Source organism: Corylus avellana, chromosome 7 (assembly GCF_965113065.1).
Source record: "Corylus avellana chromosome 7, dhCorAvel1.hap1.2, whole genome shotgun sequence".
NCBI lineage: Eukaryota > Viridiplantae > Streptophyta > Magnoliopsida > Fagales > Betulaceae > Corylus > Corylus avellana.
Genome location: NC_142496.1, coordinates 19332333 through 19350049, shown reverse-complemented (window position 1 = coordinate 19350049; position 17717 = coordinate 19332333). Strand labels below are relative to the sequence as shown.

The window sequence follows — 17717 nt, the reverse complement described above, 5'->3', positions numbered from 1 at the left end:
CCCCCCCCCCCCGCGCCAGAAAAACAAGGACTCACCAAAGGCAGTCACATGGGATGCATAAATGTTGATGCCAATGGCTGTTTTTAATTGTAAATATCTCTCGTGGGTCAATTTTTCTTGCTAGAATTTGTAACATGTACATTAAATTAAGCTATTTGATCCGAGGGTGGACATTGACTGATGGTTGGATCTGGTCATTGACAAACAAATCGAACACAATATAAAAGAATGAGTCATCTCTCTCAATGCCTATCATGCTCCAGGGCAAGAGTCACCCGGCCAAGCCTCCTTTCCTTTGAAAAAAAAAAAAAAAACAAAGAGGCTAAGAAGACAACATTTGTGTTTTTTTTGTTTTGTGTGTTTTTCTCACTAGTAGTGCAAATGGGGAAAAGTCCTGGTTGTTCTAAAGAGGGGTTGAACAGGGGGGCTTGGACTGCTCTTGAGGACCAGAAACTCAAAGATTACATCAAAACCCATGGGGAAGGGAAATGGAGAAACATTCCCAAAGAAGCTGGTAAGTGAGCAGAGGAGTAGAGAAGGAAGGAAGGAAATGAAAGAGATTAATGGTTTTTTTTTTTTTTTTTTGGGTTTATCTACTACATGAAAATGAAAATCATACATAGTTATTGTTTTGTGCAGGTCTAAAGAGATGTGGAAAAAGTTGCAGGCTAAGGTGGTTGAATTACCTGAGACCTGATATTAAAAGGGGTAATATAACCCTCGACGAAGAGGATCTCATCATTAGGCTTCACAAGCTGCTAGGCAACAGGTCTTTATTTTGTCTTTTCTTTTCCCTGTCACTCTCATACTTTCTAAATTTGGATATATATAAAGGACCAAAACTTATTGCTACCTACTTGTTGGCCGGTTCAAATGTTGGACTCGTTTGGTTAATATTACGAGATCGATTGTTTGAATCCTCAATTAACCGATACAAAGTTCTTACAATTACGGGCAGGTCGTGTATTTGGCGTTTACCCAACAAAAATGTAAATAAATAATAATGCTAGCTTTCTTATTTGTGCATTAATTTTGCAAAAGATTAATTTTTTTATTTTATTTTTTTTTTATTTTTTGGGGGGTTTGTAGATGGTCCCTAATAGCTGGGAGACTTCCAGGGCGAACAGACAATGAAATCAAGAACTACTGGAACACAACTTTGGGCAAGAAGTTGAAAGCAGAACAATCAAAGCATTCCAACAGTAATTTAAGAAAGAAAACCAAGACCAATCCTTCAAAGAGCACTAAGGTTTCGGTTGCCCCACAGCCGGTGGAAGCCGAAAATCCAGAAACCAGTGAAGCACCACCAGCAACCTCTGCAGACAAAAACATGTTAAACAATGTGGCATTGACTTCTGAGGAAGATGATTCAGGCAACTTTGCAATGGATTTTGATGTGGGGGATCTTTTGATGTCTGACATATCAGATTCGGAGTTTTGGAAGCTTTGTCATCAGTTTGATAATGGAATTGAGGAAGGTGGTAACAATGGTGGCTCCAAGAACCTTTCATACTCAGATGAAACGCTGAAGGAATGGGTGGCAGATGGTAGTTACCATTACCATAGATCATAATCTAACATCTGCATTATTAATTATTATTTATTTTTATTTTTTCAATTTCTTAGTTTTTGTTTAGTCCTCTATCACTGATTATAAGCAAACTGTTTCAATCTCTCATCTTGCTGAGAATAATCTTGTCCTTGTTATGTAAGCAACAGTACAGCCATTTAAATAAATTGTTGTCGTAGTTGAAAATCTATGTTTTTTTTTTCTTTCTTTTGCTAAAAACATATACAATTAATTCCTTTTCTGTTATTGTGTGAGGAATATTAAATTAAAATATGTTTAAAACAAAGATGACCTACTCTTGGATGTTTCCAAAACGTTGTACTTTAATCCCTTATTTATTATATACATAAGGGGAGTGGGTCGATCGAGCGTGTACAATCCCAAAAGCAGATTTGAAACTTTATATAATAGAGGACCAGCTAGCTTGCACATTATGCTTCAATTGATTTCCAATCTCTTGTCAATGTGAAATTTAGAGCATTTTTTTTTTATTAGATACAGAAAAAGAAAAGGGTTACCAGGATCGAAACGGAAAATTAAGGGATGGATTGTGACATGCGAGCCACCTTAAGTCTCTTTATAGATTATTTATTTTAATAAATATTAGTTTTTCATAGATGGTGGAGTCAGTTTATTGAACATTAGTTATATGGTGTCTAACTTGAATATATACAATTTTCAAATCACACATGTTCATTGCTCTTCATGAAGTTGAATAAATTTGAAATTGAACTGTGATTTCATTTCTAGTGCTGTTGGGTTTCATATTGTGGTCTTATTTGAAATCTTGACATTACATGCAAATGGATGAATTTTGGTAGAGCTAATTACTAATTTATGAAGAACTAATCCATGGCTCTCTTTTTTAATATAATTAAAATAAAAAAAAATAGAAAAATTGAATAAAGAATGAGACCTTACAAGAGGGCTTTAGTGCCAAACAACTTTTGCTGTTGGAAATGGGTATATATGTAAGACTTTCTTTACAAAGATGGGCTTTAGTTTTTAGGATCCTGATTACCAGAAAAATACAAGAGGCCCTAAGCCCTTGGAACCTTTCTGCCACTATTAACATAAGTATTTATTTCCAAAAAAAAAAAAAAAAAAAAAAACATAAGTATTTGTCCCAATATTAGGCTTGACAAGTGGTGGGATGCGTTTACTTGTCTTTAGTCAAGTCTTTAGCTCTCTTTTGCATGCATCTTTTCAATATAGAAATGATGGCATGTGTTTGGTAAAGTTGTTTGGTAAAGTTTTTTTTTTTTTTTTGAGGTGAATTGTTTTTTTATAATAGTAGGAAGAGATTAATGTGATAAGAAATAGAATGAAGTTTTGAATTTTTTATATGGAGAAGTGAAAAATTTTTGTTTTATAATAAATTTTTGGAGAAACTTTACTTACCTCCCTATACTTTCGCACTTTTTATAAACACCTCCTCATTGTTCAAAAACTCTCACTTTGATGTATTCAACTCTCATTGATGTATTCAATTTTCTGTGAAATCCTAACGGAGAGGTGTGAAATTCAATTTTGCCCTTATTTTTTATTAATTTTTTTTTTTTTTTAAAATCCTGACTCGTGAATTTACCGGTGAATCTAACCCACCCGTATTGTGACCCACAAGTGAGTGACCCTCCGGTGGGTCACAAGTGACCCTCGGTGGGTCACTTTTTTATATTTTTTTTATATTATTTTTTAATATAATAATTATAATAATAATTTTTTATTTATAAATAAGGGTAAATTTGAAATTTTAAAAAAATTTAGGGGTATAAAGGTCTTTTACTAAATCTACCGTTTGATTTAACTGCAAAAGCTAACGGTAGGGGGGTATTTGGAACGAAACGAAAGTTTGATACACCAAAGTTAGAGTTTTTGAACAATAGAGAGGTGTCTACAAAAAGTGCAAAAGTATAGGATGTAAGTGAAGTTTCCCCTAAATTTTTTTATTTGAATAACAATAAAAAATTATTAACGTCATATACAAAGTAGTTAAAATGTTTTCAAGTCAACTTTTTTTAAGTAAAAGAGAAAACAGAGTGGAAAGGGTTTGTCAAAAGCACGTTTTCTTAAACATATGGTTAATTGGTTTTCTTTAACATAATGCTCAAACAATTATTGAGGATGCTTTGTGACTTTTCTTGTTGGACTTTCTACCTACTATTTTTCTTATCTTATTTGGACCTATCCTAGGTGCTTTAAGGGCAGGTTAAAGACTATGAATCTAAAGAAACAACCCCAATCGAATAAAATAAAAAAATAAATAAAAAATAAAACCCAATCAAATGTAGCCACTTAATCAAATGCATCGACAACATTAACGTAAAGACCAAAAGCGACGACATTTGAATCGACACAAATAATCAACTGTTTTTAAGTGACAGTGGCGCTAATAATAAAATAAATTTTCAAACATCATACATATTAATGACGACTTTATTAGTTGTATATGAAGATATATATTTTGACATGAGAAGCTTCATTTGGTTTTCTCCATGCGTTTTTGTTATTAATTATTTTATTAATTGAAATAGCATATGAATTATACTTTAGTTCTTTGATTTGTTTCGAATTTGATAAGGATGTACGTGAGGAACTTTGGGTTCAATTATTGTTATTCATAGAAAGTAAAATTTTATTGTGGTCAGATGGACACAAATTTCCTCCAAAGAAATTTCATTCAACTTACTCTAATAAGTATCAGAGTAGGTTGAATGAAAGGCACTTATGCACTATTCTCTCAGCCCTTCCGGAAAGGCACTTATGCACAGGGGTGTCAATGCGGGCGGTTAAAAACCATCTGTTAACCGCTAACCGTTATAACCGTTAACCGTCTAACCGTCTAACCGCTTAACCGTATTAACTGCTAACCGCCTAACCGTTATAACCGCCTAGCGGTTACCGGTTACCGGTTATTGGGTCTACTAACCGTAACCGTTAACCGCTAACCGCCTTTTTATATAATATATTTTTATAATTATAATTATAAAAATATTTATACATATAACATAATCACTTGATCATTAAATCACAATTTTTTTTAAAAAAATAATTAAATCACAATTTGAGTATTAATATATTATCACTATAATTTATATGATTATATCATATAATCACTTGATCATTAAATCACAATTTTTTTTAAAAAAATAATTAAATCACAATTTGAGTATTAATATATTATCACTATAATTTATATGATTATATCACATGATCAATTGATCATTAAATCATTTGATTATATAATAATAAATTATACATATATAATATGACATAACTCATAAGTATACCAATTCATACTAATACAACAATTAAATATCTAGAGACTTATTTCCAATGTATGTTATAAACTTATAAGTCTATATATGTTATAAGTCTATATAAGTCTACATATGTATATGAATAATATAAATGTATAATATCAATACTTAATCATATGATTCAATGATAATTCAAATACTTTATTCAAGACTTCAAGTGAATCATATTATTAATGTAAAATGATGATATGATTCGTATAATATTAAATTAAGTAATTGACATTGGATTAAACAATAACCAAGGTGTTACTTATAAACTAAATTTAAGTATTAATGTATTATCATTATAATTTTAGTAATTTATACATTATCACTATAATTGATATGATTATATCACATGATGACTTGATCATTAAATCATATGATTATATAATAATAAATAATACATATATAATATGACATAACTCATAAGTCATAAGTTTACAAGTTAATCATATGATTTATGTACAATGATAATCACAATTGATTCAATTGAATTAAACAATATATTACTTATAACTACAATTTAATTAAAGCATTATTAGAAACTTTAGGAATTTAGGATTCAGGAGTTTGAACATTACCATTTACCATTAGATATTAAGTTCAATTCAAAGAAAAAAGATTATAAGTAAATATGATAATAATTTAAATAATTAATCATATGATATAATTTAATGAGATTATATGATTATATAATATCAAATTAAGTAATTGACATTAGATTCAACAATGTGTTACTTATAATCACAATTGAAATAACAAATTGACCCTAAATAATACTACATAACACAATTTTTATTCATAATTCCTGAATTTTGAATTTTGAATTTTTTATTGAATTTAATCATAGCTGAATTTGAATTTGATCTATGGTATATAAGTGTAATCGTAGCCGTCCAAAATGTTTTGATGATCTAATAGCCGTTGGATGATATTAATGGAGGACATTTATCAAGTATTTATTAAGAAGTATGTATATGGTGTAACAGAGACACCGTAAGCTTGCCTTGTTTGATCTAATCTAACGAGTAATATTAAATGTTGAAAACGTATATATAATCAATGGATCATATTGAACAAGCACACCAGATCTAAGTAGAGACAACCACATGGGATAAGCTTTTGGTAAAACGAATCAAACCGTTAATATTTAAAATTTAATTATTTTTCCAAATCCAACGGTTGCAAATTAGTTATTTGCAACTTCATTTAGTTTTCATTATTTATTCATAGATGTGACTCAACCTTCAAGTTCAAGTGCTGCTTCATCTTTTGCCTAGAGGTTTGTTAGTAATGAAGGTTATCTTTTTTAGAATTGTCATAGTATTTTAATTACAATACAATTATATTAAGCACGTTTTGATATGTGTATATGCTTGTGCCTTAATATTGTTATGTTTAAATTTATAACTTTTCTTCTTTTGATGTCTACAGGATTTGCTAGAGAACCAAATGAGAGGATTGATGAAGTTTTAATGTTTTATTTGTATCGTTTAATGTTTTATTTGAACTTATTTTATATGCTTTGTATTGAACTTTTTTTATATGTTTTTTTTATATGTTGTGACAGTTGTCTCAATTCTGAATTTTTTTTTTTTATTTTAGGGAAAAATATAAAAAAGCCCCACAAACTACCAGCCGTTTTCGATTTAGCCCCCTAATGTTCCAAAAGTGATAAAGTAGCCCCCCAAACTACCAAATTATTGCATTTTGGCCACTCCGTTAGTCAAAACCGTCAGTTTGGACGGAAACTGCAAAACGACGTCGTTTGTTACGGGTAAGTTACTACAATGCCCTTTTGAGAAAAATATAAAAAAGCCCCCCAAACTACCAGTCGTTTTCATTTTAGCCCCCTAATGTTCAGAAAGTGATAAAGTAGCCCCCTAACTACCAAATAGTTGCAATTTGGCTACTCCGTTAGTCATTACTGTCAAATATGATGGAAAATTCAAAACTATGTCGTTTTGACAATAGTAAGTTACTAAAATGCCCTTTTAGAAAAAAAAAATCATATTAAAACAAGCACGCTAAATGGCGCCGTTTTGCTTGAAATTAGGGTTTCCTTACACTTACCAAAACGACGCCGTTTTGATAAGTGTTAGAAATAAAAAGAAAAAACCTTAGACACCACGCAGAAAAAACCCCCAACCCCAGTTTATCTCTCTCTCCCAAACCGCCGACCACCACATCGTTCTATCTCCGGCAACCTTCTCCCTCAAGTGAAAAAAACGCAACGCCCCTCTCTCTCTTTCTCTCAAAACGACTGCCCCTGCCACCACCATCCATCACCGCCGGCCACACCATCCACTAGCTACGAAGCGCCACCGAAAAATTCTTACCCATTGTAGAAATCAAACAAAAAAATCACGTTCGTAGATAAACAACACCATGAAATACAATAAAAAGATTGAGGTATGGGTAAGATTTACAGGCTGTCGGAGATAGACAACGTGGTGGCCGGCGGTTTTGGGGAGAAAGATAAACTGGGGTTGGGGGTTTTTTCGTGGGTCACCTGCGTGGGGTCTAGGGTTTTTTCTTTTAATTCCTAATACTTACCAAAGTGGCATCATTTTGGTAAGTGTAAGGAAACCCTAATTTCAAGCAAAACGGCGCCGTTTTGCTTGCTTGTTTTAATATGATATTTTTTTTTTCCAAAAATGGCATTTTGGTAACTTACCATTGCCAAAACGATGTAGTTTTAAATTTTTCATCATATTTGACGGTAATGAATAACAGAGTGGCCAAATTGCAATTGTTTGGTAGTTTGCGGGCTAGTTTATCACTTTCTGAATATTAGAGGGGCTAAAATGAAAACGACTGGTAGTTTGGGGGGCTTTTTTATATTTTTCCCAAAAGGGCATTGTAGTAACTTACCTGTAACAAACGACGTCGTTTTGCAGTTTCCGTCCAAACTGACGGTTTTGACTAACGGAGTGGCCAAAATGCAATAGTTTGGTAGTTTAGGGGGCTACTTTATCACTTTTGGAACATTAGGGGGCTAAATCGAAAACGGCTGGTAGTTTGGGGGGCTTTTTTATATTTTTCCCTTTATTTTATGTTGTGTTGATTTTTTTTTTTTTTTATATGTTGTTTTTTTTTTAAAAAAAAAAAAAAAGTTAACTGGTTATGATTTAATATTTAAGGAAATTATTTTAAAGTACAAGTAAATGTAAATTTTGGGTCAAATATTTTTTATTTTTCAATATGGGCTCTTTTTATAGCAATTCGACTCAAGAAGACACTAAAAAGAAAAAAAAAAAAAAAAAGGGTTAAAAAAAGCCCAAAAAAGGAAGCCAAAAAAAAACTCAATTTTGAAAAAGCGGTTAGCGGGCGGTTATCTACTTCATTAACCGCTAACCGTAACCGCCTTGACACCCCTACTTATGCGCTTATATAATCGGGGCATGATCCGTAAGTTCTTTCTTGGCCGCTGTGGCCAAACTCGCTATCGGCGTTGAGATCAACAAGCAGTTAACATCTATTCACTGTACTCTATTTTGGGTTTCTTTTCCTTGTGGAAATGGTAGTATGGATTTGTTGGTATTAAGTAGACAATAGAATCATCAGGAAGAGTATTCACGCTGCACTGAGGATTTCCGTCTGAAGAATGATGAACTGAAGGTTGCGTCAAAGGCCAAAGGTGATGTCATTAGCACAAAGAGGCAGCCAGAGGGCCCTAAACCGGGTTTTATGGTGGAAGGTGCAACATTGGAAACTGTGACTCCCATTCATTACGATGTTGTCAATGATCTTATGGGTGGTTACTAGATCTTTGCTATTGTTGTTTGGAGGTCTTCTCTTATTTGGATTTGTGTTTTTTTGTTAGTTTCAGAACTTTGGGAAAGGTACTCAGATTTTATGCATGCCCTATGCTATATTAAAATTTTAATTGAATGTTGGAATCTTATTTTAAATGGTAAAAAAAAAAAAAAAAAAAAAACAAGTGTAATTCAATATTTTTGATTTTCTAAAAAATCAATGTTTCGGTTCCTAAATTAGTGGAATGACAATAAATGACAATTAAAATATTAAAGAAAACATGTGAGAGATGATACTTGTCACTATATGATAAATACAATTCAAAATATAAATTATAACACAATATATGTATCACAAAAAGCATATCTATGAGACTGCATAAATATATATCAAATTGATATATCATTTAACATGTAGGCACTAGTACAAAAAATAAATAACTAAAGTGTATAAAATTGCATTATGCGTGGTCCTAGAGAAACAAAGTCATCAAGTATCAAATATGAATTGAAGCTTTCGAAAATTTCACTTTCAATGTAGAAAACTAAATTATCCGCAAGAAACTCATCCACCATTTTGTTACGAAATCTTGTTTTAACAAATTTCATATCTGAGAATACTCGTTCGGTAGTTGTTGTAGATACTAAAAGAGTCAAAACAAGACGAATCGACCTATCAATAAGATAGTACGTATCTGATTTTCCTATCTCTATCAATTCTCGACATAATTCCGCAATGGAAGACAATCTTTGTACTTTCGGATGATTAAAAATGCTTCAAATGAAATCTCAAATTAATTTTCTCATGCTCAGAAAAATCAAGAGAATAGTACTTCTCCGCAAGACTACATATATCATCAATATTAAATGATTTATAAGCATCATTTGGATCCAAAGTTAAACTAAGTGTTAAGAGTTTCATTGCTCGTTCACCAAATCTACTATCGAGCTCTTGCAATTGAAAGTCTATAGTAGCATTGAATATGTCAAAATGATAATGATGCTCTACTGTAATGTGATCCTGTTGATGATGACATTGGCGTTCAACATAACGAGCACACAAATTTGGAATGTCAATTACAAATTGCTTAGAGAAAGATACTACTTTCTTAAGCAAATTATCCCAATCTCCATTTCTCAATTTTTGGAGAAGTGCTTTTGTATTAGAAACTAAATGCATATATTCAAGATGTCTTGAGATTTTGTTGCAAATGTTGACAAAGAAATCGGTTATACCCATGATTTCCCTCATCAAATATAAAGTGAATATAAATTTGAATGATGTAATCATTTTATATGCAGCATTAGCATCCCACGTTGAGAGTAAGTAGATCATTCTTTTATAATATTTTCAAATACTGAACAAGTAGGATTAAACATCCTTAGTAGGCTACAAATAGAATGAAAATAAGAACCCGCAACAAGAATCACCAGCTCGTTTCAAAGTGCCAATTTGGTTAGCTCATTTTCCAATTTCAAGTTCATCAATAGCTATCAAATGTGTGATATCTACTTCTTGACCATCTTGTAGTTCACCATGATGTTTACATGAAGCACTAACCATATTGATAATGAAATTCAAATTTGAGAAGAACTCATTAAAAGAAACGTCTCGAGATGCAGCAACTAATGCTAATTGCAATCAATGTGCAAAACAATGAACGTAGTAGGTACAAGGACAATCATTAAGAAATAATCCCTGCAATCCTTTCCATTCACCACGCATATTGCAAACACCATCATACTTTTCTCCACAAATACTTTGAATATCAAGACGATTTTGAGAAAGAACATAAGATATGTTATCATTTAAAGTCAATGTCAACGTATCTTTAAGACAGACAATATCAAAAAAGCGTTTTTGTATGAAACCATCTTTGTTAACAAATCTCAAAACAATAGACATTTGTTCTCTCTTAGACTCATCTCGTGCCTAATCAACATTTTGAATTACTAATTTTCTCACAAATTGCGTCTCGTACCCTTTTTATCAATACTTGTAAAACATCATCTTGGATATGATGTGAAGTATATTTTTCATTTTGTTGAGCATTTTCTAAATTAGCCTTAGCAACATCCTCGTTGTAAATGGACATAAGTTTTATTAACTCAATAATGTTGCAATAGGGGGTTATAGCTTGCAATTAGAAAAACCAATTCAATGAGGGAGAGTGTGAAAGTTTCTCTTTGAAATGTTGAAAATTCGCAACATTAGAATTAGGAACAACCAATCAAGTTACAACCAAATCACAAAATAAATTAGCAGACTAAATCTGAAAATTGAAAGAGTTAAGATTCAGGAACTTAGAAGTTAAGATAAACATGCTTCCCTCTTCAAAAGAATCAGAACACTTGTTTCCCTTGAATCGATAATAAAGGAAAGAGCAAACAAGTTACAAAGTTATAGACATCGCATGAGCATGTATAAAAAAAGAATAGGAGGGTGGAATTGGGAATGAATAAAAATCAAACCAAGAGACTGGAAGCACAGTACTTGAGTGCCATATTTGTCACCGTCAGATCAAGAATCATGAGACTCATGATGTTTGTCTCTGCCATTGGTTTGTACTACGCCTAGGGCTAGAAGAAGAGAAACCTACCACAACACAACCACAAGTTAACAAAACATAGAAGTAAGCAACACAAAAATTGTGATTTTTGGCTGCGAGATTGGACGGGATAGGTGAACAATTGGTATATCTTCTCAGTCTTCTGGTTTGAAATTGAAGAGAGTCACGTAATAGCTCAAGAGTTTCTCTCAAAACTGTTATACGAATGGCTAGAAGCAATTAGATATAGTGGGGATTATCTATCAACGGTTGGATTGGAAATCTAGAACGAACAGGCTGTTGGGAGAGGGTTGAGAAGGATTGAATGCGTGCATTCAATTCTTAAATCATGATGGAGAGGCATTGAATACTCACTTCACAGTTCTCATTACCAATCAGAAAGAAACTGAATCATTAATTCCGTTCCCCTCTCAGTCCCGTAGGCAAAAGAACGCTTGGCTTCTCTTTGAGTCTCTGGTGTAAGTGCAACTGGAACGATGAATGGAGAGAACGAAAGATAAGGGTTTGATTTAGGTTAGTTTTTCCTTCTAGATGATTCCCAGCAGTTGGATCTATTAAAATAGTATATATATATATATATATAATGAACGGTGAGATATGATCCAAAAATTTCACAATTTTTCCTAGCGTGTCGCATGTCCCACATATACGTTTAAAATTTTTTGATCTCATACAGTTATTTCTAATGAAATCTGGTGTAATCCTTTACTACAGTCCATAGATTATATAGAATCAATCGTTTGATTATATAATTCTATCAAGCTTACTATGTCTCACGGAACACCAGATCAATCTCACTTTGGGCGTGGTTTACAATTATCGTCCATTATAGTGATCCAACAATTGAAATTTAATCTCAAAAAAATGGATGGCTGAGATGCGAGTCAGCCCTATCAGTCTTGTTTCTCATACATGTGTGAAGAAAGAGAATAGACTAAATGATCCACAACGTGCGTCAATTGGTGAATCCGGTGCCATGTATGCACAAGATTTCATCTTAACCGTTTATTATGAGATTTATCTTTTAATTCACTTGAGAATGTTGCATTAGTGAGCTCATGGGGTCATTTGAAACACCAGATAATTCTCACATGTTGGATTGCTTTACAGCTATCTTCCCTTTTCTCAATTCAACGGCTGAAGTTTAATAAAAAAAAAAGAGACTTCTGAGATTAAATCTTGCACTACTGAGGTGCATCAAGCACATGTCAGCCTCGATTCTGGTGCATGCATGCAAAAAGTTAAGGCCGAAATTGCCTCTCCGCGTGCATGACTTGGTGAATCTGGTTCCATTTATGCACAAGATTTGTTTTTGACCGTTGATTCTGATCTTAATTTTTTCATTTCAATTTGGGAATGTTTGATTAGTGTAACACCCTCAAATCTAGCCTTGACCAGTCTAGTGGGGTTACTGACAATTATCCAAATTTAACTAACTGGTAGCTAAATGGGGAACCGCCCATCTAAGCAACATTAGGGTTATTGCATAGGAAGGTGAAATAATATGAGAAGTCTATTAATCATGAAAGGAACAAGTATAATCCTCAATACATAGACACGTATCAATTAATAGAAATAATAACTTAAGCAAACCTGATAACAATGTGAAGATCTTTTCTTAAGCAAAGTCCGTAGTGGCAACCGTGCCACTCTTTGGTTCTACAAACAGGTTTCCTACAAGATGTAATAACCGCGTAAGTCTAACGACATAGTAAGGAAACCTTACAATTAGGTATGACATGAGCCAGTTGTTACAAAAATAACATGCTGTAACGCCCAAAAATTAATTAACTAGTAATTAACTCCACGGTTCGTCTCCTAACCTTATTCCGCCAAGAACAAGACTCAGGGATCTCTTCTCCTCGAAAGGAAAGGATACTAAGCAGTGGAAACATATATGGTCTATCCGAGATATTACCCCTTCTCAATAGAGTTGGTGCTATCCCGAGGGACCTATAATACAATTTTGGTGCCTCAATCATTGTACGCTACCGTCCATAACACTAGCAGCCCAAACGAGTCTAACCTCAGGTGGCCCACGTTACTAATGATGTACGTGCTGTAATGACCCGCCCGTTAAGGCTACGTTGGTCACTAAATAACTATTGGATCCAAGGCCTATATAACACATCTACATACAATTTGCCCATAGAATCAAGTCTATATAGTAAGCCCATTACCAATATATCGTACGTACTAATGTACCATATCATACAATGCATCTTATCAACCAGTTATTTAAGCAGTTACTAATTTGTAAAAAATATAGGCATGTTTATATCATACGCGTGCTCAGTCAGCTGACATATCGTACGTTTTTAAGGAAAGTGGTCGTAAGTGTTTACTTACCTCATGTGCTCGCTTGAGTCCTCCGACATCACAAATCTCAGCTATAACGAAATATGACACATCGTTATACGCAGTACTAGTAATGTACTAGGTCCTATCTAACAAAAAGGGGTCATTAAAACCCTAACATTACACATTTTGAGCCATGGGGCAAATGCCCTGCTTCCTGGGCGAACGCTCTGGCTCAAGAGTGGACGTTCGGCCAGTGAGTTAAGACTCTCAGCCAAACACTCCAAACTATGTTTTTAGGCTTCTATCTAAACTAAGGGTTGATATATCTCATCCTAAGCTACTAATGGATTCATGTAACGTATCAAAACATGTTAATAAGGAATCTTAAGGAATCAAAAGGGGTGTTTAAAGCTCTTTAAAACATTTTTGGCCTTTGTAAGAAAATAGGTGCAAGAATTTGTCAAAGCATCTTCAAAACTTGTAATACTAAGAAAGCAGTAATAACAACATAAAAGCAAAGGGAATGGTCAAGAAATTACCTTGATGATGGCAAAACTCCACCAAGGTTTCCACTTCCTCTTCAAAATCACTCCTCACTCTAAGGTTAGGGTTTCTTGGTATGAGGAGGAACCCTCAGCCCCTCCTCAAAAGTAGAGAAGAGTTTATAACTATAATACCAAAAGGGTTTTAAAACATTAAAAGGAGTAATCATAACTTGAAGAAAAGGCTTAGGCTATTGTAAAAAACGAAACTTAACAATATAATAACAAGAAGGTGTGGGGATTACCTCAACAAGTAGGTTTCTCAAGAGTGCTTCTCCCTTCACCCAAGTCACTCACAAGGCTTACACACTTTCAAAACACTTTCAAATATCAAAGTAGCAGGGCTTTCCCAATGCTCCAGAGGGTACTTTTGAGGGCTGGGTCAAATGGGGTGTAGGGGTATTTATAGGTGAAGGAAGCTGGGGGCGAAATGGAAATTCTGCCAGAAAGGAACGAGCGCTCGTGTGGTCCCCATGGACGAGCGCTTGTGTACTGTTACAACGAGCCAAAAATAATTTCAGGCGTGCGTCCTGGGTATTAACCAAGGGTCCAAAAATGGTTAACGAGCACTCGTGTGTACTATTCATACAAGCATTCATGTACTGTTCACAAAATGCCAAAAGTGTTCAGAGTACAGTTTCCACGAGGGTGGCGTGGGCAGTAGATGAGCCCTTAGTGTGGTCTCCATGGACGAGCGCTCATCCAGAGAAGGTAGACTTGGGCTTTTGCATGCAAAAAGGCCCTAAATGCTTGGGCCCATCAAGGAAGGTTTTAGGGTTTCTGTTTTGGGCATATTTTCCAGAAATCATTGGTTTAAGGAAATTTTAACTCTTTCATAAATAGGTGATAATTTATCGGGGTATTACAACGCGCCGACCCACCGTGCTCCCCGACTCCTCCGCTGTCCATGGGCGCAAAATGGCTCCATTTCATCACCACTCGTCGGCCAGTGCGCTTTTTGTGAATAAGGGTTTGACTTCTCCTTAAATCAGTTTTCATGGGCGATCTTTGGGGTGAAGGTTTGTGTCCTGACCTTTGGGTCGAGGAGGATTAGTTTCGGTGTGAGGTTTTGCTCCCATGGCCAGGAAAATAAAAGTTGGGAATATGGGCTACGTATGTATTAGATTGAGTCTGTCTGGAGCAGCTCTGTTCTATAACTGAAGTTTGGACATGGGTTAGCGGATGTTGAAGTTATAGATAGGACTTGACTGTAAGATTTTTATATTTTGTCTCTATGACGTTGTAACCTTATAGCTTGGATTATGATTTATTAGAGCTTTATGTTCTCTGATGTAAGAGCTTTATACGCTTGATATTTTTTCAATGAATGAATATGAAAGATTCCCTTAAAAAAAAAGTTAATATAAGTTTTTATAATTGTATACACATTAAATCTCTGATTAATAACATAATTCATAAACATAGTTACATATTAAATATCTAATTGATATATCATACATTATATATGTAGTAATTTCTATACTTATATGATTGTATCATTACCTGTCAATCCGCAGTCAATGTTAATTGTTAAATTATATGATCCTATCATAGATATTAATGAAGGGGAAAATACATTTTACCCTCCTCAACTATCTACCAATTTGTACTTTTAACCCCAATATTTAAAAAGTGACACTTTACCTCCCCCAAACTTCCAAATTGTTGCAATCGACCATTCTAACTTCTTTTTTTTTTTTTTTTTTTTTTTTTTTTTTTTCAAAATGCCCTCATCTCAAGGTAAAAAAATAAAAAAAATAAATTTAAAAATTAAAAATGAAGGGGTGGCCACCCCAGTTGGGCCTGGGGGTGACTTCGGCCACCCTTTAATTTTTTTTTTTTTTTTTTAAACTTGGGATGGGGGCATTTTAGGAAAAAAAAAAGTCACAATTGTCAAATTGCAACAATTTGAAAGTTTGGGGGGATGGGGGGGTAAAGTGTCACTTTTTAAATATTTGGGTTAAAAGTGCAAATTGGTTGATAGTTCAAGGGGGGTAAAGTGTATTTTCCCCTATAATGAATCTAGCTATGATCACCACATGTGATCTAAAATCAAATTGTTAAGTTTTTAAATTTAAATTGTGATTAGTTTTCAGTATACTGATTACAATTTATAAAACACACATATGAATGACATCACATTGTCAGGTGAACGGGTTGGGTTGGGTGAACGGGTTAGGTTGGGCGATAAACGGGTCAAGCTTGCAAGCCCTAAAAGATTGGGACAATAAACAGGTCGAGCTCACAATCCCTAAATGAGCCGAACTCATGAACTCTATAGGAGCCGGGTGATTCGCAAGTTTAACGAGTCAAACTCACGAGTCCCCGTCGAATTTAATCGAGCGAGCCGGTTATGTATCACTAGCTAATCGAGCGGGTTTCCAGAGTAACGCGCAAGATTGTACATTGTCGAACTTGAGTTTGGGTCAAGCTTAATCGAGTGGGTATCGAATGGGTTGTCGAGTGTATCAACTAGTTTACGGCCCAAGGGGCACCGCATAGCCCTATAGACCCTCCATGGCATCAAAGGCCAGTAGAACTTGAGAAGACCTGTACTGATAGATATTGACAATATATTTTGCTTGGTGCCCACGAATATCATCGCATGATCATGTGGAAAAAAGCTGCCAAGGGCATGCAGCCGAGTTTGACCCTTATGGATAGATATTGACCGCATTTTGCTTGGTGCCCACGGGCTCGTCCCATCATATGATTCATATGGACAAACCCCTCCCATGCGCAGCTAGCTGAATTTGGCGTGTAGGGACAGATTGTGACACCATTTTGCTTTGGTGCTTCAACATTGACAAACTTCTGCTGCCGGTGCATTGAAAGCCACCCACCGGTTCCTCGAGATAGCTTGGGAGCCAATCCTTTCTTTTGTTCCATCTTGTGGAGAAAGTCACTGTATATTACTTTAGCTAGCTTTTAATTTGGTCTTATTATAAATTACTTTGTTTTACGATAGTAAAACAACTAATGGGGGCATATATAAATGACACATGGTAATCGCGGATAGGTTTGACGTGGCGAATAATTAAATTTTTGGACCAAACATGAAATCATAAACCATTAATAAAATCCAATACGACTACTTAATATTGAGGCAAAACACTTATAAAAAATAAAATAAAATAAATAAAATAATAAAATAAAATAAAAAAGTATATGACCCAACTTATATATAGTGTATGATTCAATTTTATTACTTTTTAAATCTCAAGTACTTATTTTTGTAAAGAGCAAAACTAGAGGTACTAATTATGCATGCATATAATCAATATATATTTGAGAAAAATGCAGTTTACCCCTCCTGAAGTTTCAGGAATTTTTTAATTTTAACCCAAAAGTTCAAAAATTGGCAATCTATCCCATTGAAGTTTCAAAAATTAGCAATTTAAACCCTCCGTTTAATTTTTTCGTCAAAATAGACGAAAATCTATGAAATTACATCATTGCCCTCAGGCTTTTTAAAAAAAATTTCCGTCCAATTTAACGGAAAAATTAAACGGAAGGTTTAAATTGTCAATTTTTGAAATTTCAGGGGGTAGATTGCCAATTTTTGAACTTTGGGGTTAAAATTGAAAAATTCCTGAAACTTCAAGGGGTAAACTGCATTTTCCCCTATATATTTTAACACACATCAAGCCGTACTATCAATTAGAATATGATAA

At 34.0% G+C, this 17717-nt stretch overlaps 1 protein-coding gene across 1 annotated transcript; it reads left to right on the top strand.

The window, feature by feature from the left end:
• Positions 1-363: 363 nt before the first annotated feature.
• LOC132185146 (transcription factor MYB123-like) lies at positions 364-1573 on the top strand. The gene is made up of 3 exons (XM_059598959.2): positions 364-514; positions 640-769; positions 1090-1573. Exons 1-3 carry the CDS (start codon positions 382-384, stop codon positions 1571-1573), a joined length of 747 nt encoding a protein of 248 aa, XP_059454942.2. The 5' UTR covers positions 364-381.
• The last annotated feature ends 16144 nt before the right edge of the window (positions 1574-17717 follow it).